The sequence below is a fragment of the Geospiza fortis genome, unplaced genomic scaffold (assembly GCF_000277835.1).
Source record: "Geospiza fortis unplaced genomic scaffold, GeoFor_1.0 scaffold114, whole genome shotgun sequence".
Lineage (NCBI taxonomy): Eukaryota > Metazoa > Chordata > Aves > Passeriformes > Thraupidae > Geospiza > Geospiza fortis.
Window position 1 is genome coordinate 2,192,025 of NW_005054383.1, and position 5,717 is coordinate 2,197,741.

The following is a 5,717-nucleotide window of genomic DNA, read 5'->3' on the forward strand; positions in this document are numbered from 1 at the left end:
CCGCTGTCGTTCGGTATGTCACCCTCCTGGTCCGTGCCAGCCAGGGAACCACGCACCGAGTGTGAAACGCTGGGCCTCGCTCCTGCCACCCCGCTGTGCCACCCCGCTTCCGCAGGCACGGAGGAAGGGCTGGGCCCCACGGGTGCCACTGAGCCCCATCACCCTGGCCATGAGCTCTGGAGCTCGGCACTGCCGGGGCCAGGCAGCTCTGGGAGTCTCGTGGGCAGCACAGAGCCATGTGGTGCCCAGCTCTGGCCTCTGCTCTGTGAATAACCAGCCTGTCAGGCCAAGCATCATGATCCATCCTGGCACGGTGTTGGCAGTGGGTAGCCCTGCTCTGCTGTCCCCCAAACCACAGAGCTGGGCCGGGGCAATCTCCCAGGTCCCTGTCCCTACAGATTTGGCAGGGCAGGGGCAGAGATGCAGGGGCAGGGCTGGGTGAGTCACATGATGGGTATTACCAGGACGCACAGCTCTCTTGGGGGTTCCCCGAGCTGGGTACCCTGCACCCAGCACCTCCTCAGCACCGTGGCCATGAGTGAGGCTGCTACTGCTGCTCCCAGCCCTTGGGTGTGCACACACTCCCTCTCTGTAACTTCCCAGCCAAGCTGTCCTTGCACGCACCCATGGCCTGTGCTCACACGCCTCTGCAGATCCAGCAAGCACCCAAAACATCCTCTGAGCTTCAGCTGTGGGATGGGACATGGTGCCCCCATGCCCGTGGTGTGCCTCAGTGTGGCTCAAGTCACTGAAATCTCAGTGGGGTGAATGTTTGGCTGTGAATCCCAGGGTTCAGATGAGTCACTGACAGTGGTGAGTGTGGGTGCTGGGAGATCTGGCTGTGCAGGACATGGCACCCTGCAGGCAGGGACATCCCATCACTGCTGTCCTGGTGCTGGTTCCATGGGGGGGAGCTCTGAGGGGCAGTGTGCCCTCTCTGTGTGCAGGAGTTGCTGTGCAAGGCCTTTCCAAAAGCCTTTTCCCATTCAGGCATGAAACATATCCTTGGAAGTGAGGCCACGCACTCCCCATAGGGCAGCAGGTGGAGAAGGAAGTCTTGTCACCAAGCCCATCTCAGGTGTCACAGCGGGACGCTCTGCTGTGTGCCCAGCTGAGCAGCTGTTTATGGAGGCACAAGCAGACACCCGACCTGGCTGGATCAGGAAGCGCAGTGTAAACATCGGGGATCACATCTGATGTTGCTCTTCAGGCAGCATCTGCAGGGCTCTGCTGCCAGATGGCCCTTGAGAGCTGACAGTTTGTTCCAGGGATGTAGCCAGGATGGTTTCATGTGCTTTCCTGGCCGTGCTGCCGCGCTGCAGGGAGGATCACTGCCTTGAGGGCTGCTGGGGAAACTGTGGGGTCAGGATGGACGTGTGAAACCTCACTGCGGGGGTCCTGCTGGCACCCCTGGCTGCTGGGGGCCAGATGTGGCTGGTGTCACCCTCCCTGGGGGCCCAGTGCAGGGTGATGGGATGCAGACAGTGGGGACCTTATTCCAGGGTCCTGCTCATCCTCCCAGCTTGTTCCCCATCCCCAGTGCAGCCCCCTGCCCACGTGCTGGGTGTGGGGACAGAAACCTGCCTTTGGCAGGAGAAGGGTTAACAGGTCTGCACCAGCTGTGAAGGGAGGAAGTGCTGCAGGAACCAGTGCTCCCTGTCAGGCCTCAAACGGAAGTTGTGCAAGGAGAGGAACCCCCCCCCCGGGGCTCTGGGTTTCCCTTCCCTACCCAGGTATCTGCTCAGTTTGTGTCCCACTGCTCCTGACACACACCGCAGCTGCAGGGGCTGCTGTGGGCACACAGGCCTGGTGCCAGCCATAAAACACCTGCCATTGCCACTGCCAAGGGTTGGACTTGGCCCTGGGAGTGCCAGGAGCTCGTGGCCCTGGTGGCCCCTTGAGGTGGGGTGTCTGTGTCGCCTGCAGTGGCGCTGGCTGATGGAGGCTGTCCCAGGGCCCCACGAGTGCAGAGAAACACTGCAGAGTGGGAGTTTGGCTTTGGGGCTGTAATGCAGCTCCTTGGCTGTGTGTCCATGTGGGAAGTGTGCTGCTGGAGGGGTTTATTGGCCTCAGTCAGCCACAGCTTGACCCGGTGGTGCTTCACAGCCCAAGAGCTTTCATCCCATCCAGATTCTCTGGCACCAGCTCATTGCAAAGACCTCTGAGCACTTCCCACAGTGGGGCAGCCCAGAGATGGCACAGTCTGGGAGCTGGGATGCTCCTGTGTCCCACCCTCCAGCCCCAGTGAGGGGCTGTGCTTTGTGGCAGGAGCAGCCACGTTGCCCCGGGACACCCCAGAGGTCGGGATAATCCCACAGTGTCCAGTTCTCCATCACCATGGCAGCTCCTCTGGGGCTGGGGGCTCTGGCCATGCTGTGCCAATGGTCCTGCAGCCCTGCCATAACAAGACAGCCCCTGACAAGGTTTTTCCCTCTGTTTCCCAGGCCTGGATCAGTGGTATCCGAGCAGGCTCTGTCCCCTCCTGTGGCAGCCATGTCAAGGCCAGCTGCCGCTGGATCGCCTTCAGCGCCGAGGCCGCCGGTGAGGCACAGGGGTCCCAGCACTGCTTGGGCAGTGGGATGGGTTTGTCCCAGGGGTCCCTGTGGGGCTGGGTGGTGGGTCAGGCAGTCCCCCCAGCCCCAGGGTGAGTGGAAGAGGCTTTCCCTGAGATCCCCAAAGTGCTGGCAGTCCCACACCTCTGGGCTTGCATTGCAAAGCTGGGTGCCCCTCGTGTGTCCCGGGCTGGGGGGATTCCTGACCTGCTCCTGTGCCCTCTCCTGCAGGTGTGCTGGGCATTGTGCCCCTGGAGTGCGAGGATGGCGGCAAGAGGACCATATCTCAGCTCTGCTGCCACTCAGGTGGGTGTCAGGTGCCACCTTCCCACCTCCACAGGATGTGTTTGGCCCCGGGGGCTGAGTCCAAGCCTGGCAGGCTGTGGTGGGCTGTCTGCCAGGCAAGGGACATGGGGACCTGCCAGGGACCATCACCTGAGGGCAGGGTGACACCAGGAGGGGCTCTGCCAGGCTGGAATCAATCCATGTTCCTTCATCTCTCAGGCTGCAGTGAGGCCTGAACATGGAGCTCTTCCTCTCACCCTTCTAGCACAACCTTTCCACATTACTCATGGCATGTCCTAAAATTCCCAGTACACCCAGTGCCAGGCTGGAGCTGGCATCACTGGGGCATCACTGCCTTCAGTGGCAGGAGGAAGAGGCTGGAGCAGAGCTCTGATGTGGGCAGTGAGTGTGGCAGGGAAGAGGCAGTGGCAGCATCACTGTGGCAGAGGAGCAGGGCTCTGCCCTGCCCAGGCACAGGGAGGGGTGGTGCCCACCTCAGGGTGTCCCTCTCCTGGTGTTGGAGCAGCAGTGGCAGCCTGAGGGGCCCTGAGCACCCATTTCCCCAGAATTACACCAGAGCAGCAAGATGGGGGCTGGTTCCAGCACTGCCTCCCTGCGTGTGAGCCCTGGCAGGGCTGCGCAGGGTGCCCAGCCTGTGCCACCTCAGCCCCTGGCACCAGGAGCTTCCTCGGGCTGCAAAAGCAGGCAGTGAGTTCTTCTGCTCAGCGCCAGAGGGGTGCCCGGGAGCCAGCGCCATCCCACGGCTTCCTAACGGGATCAGCAGGAGCCCTTTGAAGCGGCTGTGCCGGAGCACCGCCTCCTCCGTGGCAGGAATGGATTTTCTCTCCTCCCGGGTGGATGCAGCCGAGCGAGCTGCCTGCTCTTCATGCCTCCGGGGCCTGTCTCCTGGAAGCAGAAAAGTACACAGTGACCTACTTTTCTGAGCGTGCCAAATGCATCCGAGGGGCTGCTGCTGCTGGTGCCAGCCCTCCTCCCGCCGGGCCCGGAGCATCCCTGCCGCTGGCATGCCAGCCCGGGTGTGACAAAGGAGCCTTGTCACCAGCGTGGCTCCAGCAGGACGTGGCACAGACACCCTGGGGCTGTCCCTGCTGTTCCCTGTGCCCTGTGGGGGTGTTGGTGCATGGATCAGACAAGGGAATGCCCCCCTCCAGGGTTCCTGCCCCTGCCAAAGGGGTGCAAGTCCCTGAGGGACAGAGTGGAGGGGCTCAGGCACTCACAGCAAAGCTAAGCTGCTCCAAAACACCTTGATGGGGCTGAAACTGCCCCCCACTGCTGAGTGTGTAGGGGAGGAATCAGGCTGGGAAGAGCAGAGGGGCAGACACACTGTCTGCAAGGGAAGGTGGGGACAAACTTCTGCCCTTCTCCTTGCAGATGTGGTCACAGACTTTGACTTCTCCCCCTTTGATCAGCTCCTGCTGGCCACAGGCTCTGCTGATGAGACGGTGAGTGCTCAGTGACAGGGGTGCCCCCAAGGGGACACCTCGTGACCCCCAGGGCGTCTCTGGGAGTCACAGCAGAGCTGGAGTGATGGGAGCGAGAGGAGCAGGGCGTGGAGGGTGCCAGCTTTGGGAGAGCAGAGTGGGACATCCCCAGGGAGGGGGACAGAGCACATGGTCAAGGATCAGCCTTCTCCCATGTGGGACCTGATCCCACCGAACTGCAATGAGGGATCACCTGGGAATGCTCAGGGACCAGAGCCAGGGATAGCAGCAAGCCCAGGTGGGGCAGGGTCCTGCTCACCTGCCCTGGCACTGACCCCCTCTCTCCTGGGGCTGCAGGTGAAGGTGTGGCGCCTCCCCGAGGGTGGCCAGGACATTCCTGGTGGCTCAGGGCTGACCCTGGGGCCCGGGGGTGCCCCGGTGGACACTCTGCAGTTCCACCCCACGGCAGACGCTGTCCTGGCCAGTGGTGCAGGGAAGAGAGTCACTGTGTGGGACCTGGGCCAGCAGCAGCCCCTGACAGGTAGGCAGGGCTGTGACTGCCCATGACACGTGTCCTCCTGTGTGTCTCTCCATGTGTCCTCCTGTGTGTCTGCTCCATGTGTCCTCACCGTGCCAGTGCCTGGGCTCAAGGGCTGACCTCAGTGTCACCAAACAGGCAGCTCAGGTGGCATTTTGGGCAGGGCCCCACAGCCCCTTGTGCCCCTGCACTCTGATGCAGAGGTGTGATGAAACACTCTGGTGCTGCCCAAGGTGTCCACAGGAGCTCTGCTGGGGATCCCCTGGGTGACAGGTCCCCCTCTCTGCATGCCCAGGGCATGGGTGGATGTGGGTGCTCGCTGAGCAGCCTTGCCCAGGCCTCAGGCACCCTGAGGGGGAGAGGAGATGGGTGGCAGCATAGGCCTGTGGCTTTCCCAGGGCTCTGCTCTTTGTATCCAGCTGCCAGCAGCACAGGAACGCTCCCTGCACAGACACAGCCGTGTCCCACTGCGTCCTGGCTGCCACCAGCCCTTTGGAAAGGCCACATCACTTGTCCTGGGAAATATTCTGGGTGGGAGAGTGATGGCTCCTGCCCTGTCTGCAGGAGGGAGCCTGCTTGATCCTGGCCCTGACCGTGCTTTATCCCCACAGTCCTGGATTCCCACGGGGACCAGCTGCAGAGCCTGACCTGGAAGCGAGATGGGCGCCTCCTGGGCACCTCCTGCAAGGTGAGCAGTGCCAGGGGGCCCTGCTGTGGCACGGCAGGGATGGGCTGTCTGCATGCTGGATGCACCTTGATCTTGGGGGCACCCGTTTCACAGAATCCCAGAATGGTTTGGGTTGGGAGGGACCTTCAAGCTCGTCTCGTTCCACCCCCTGCCATGGGCAGGGACACCTTACCTTAGCCCGGGGGGCTCGGAGCTCCATCCAGTCTGGCCTG

The 5,717-nt window shown here is 62.5% G+C and overlaps 1 protein-coding gene across 1 annotated transcript in view; it reads left to right on the forward strand.

Moving 5' to 3' along the window:
• Positions 1 to 420: 420 nt before the first annotated feature.
• LOC102042812 (coronin-7) overlaps positions 421 to 5,717 on the forward strand; it is a 36,068-nt gene continuing 30,771 nt past the window's right edge. Inside the window, exons 1-6 of the mRNA XM_031060437.1 lie at positions 421 to 438; positions 2,445 to 2,541; positions 2,784 to 2,858; positions 4,230 to 4,300; positions 4,637 to 4,820; positions 5,429 to 5,505. Of these exons, the coding sequence (XP_030916297.1) occupies positions 421 to 438; positions 2,445 to 2,541; positions 2,784 to 2,858; positions 4,230 to 4,300; positions 4,637 to 4,820; positions 5,429 to 5,505 (522 nt within the window). The remainder of the gene's footprint in view (positions 439 to 2,444; positions 2,542 to 2,783; positions 2,859 to 4,229; positions 4,301 to 4,636; positions 4,821 to 5,428; positions 5,506 to 5,717) is intronic.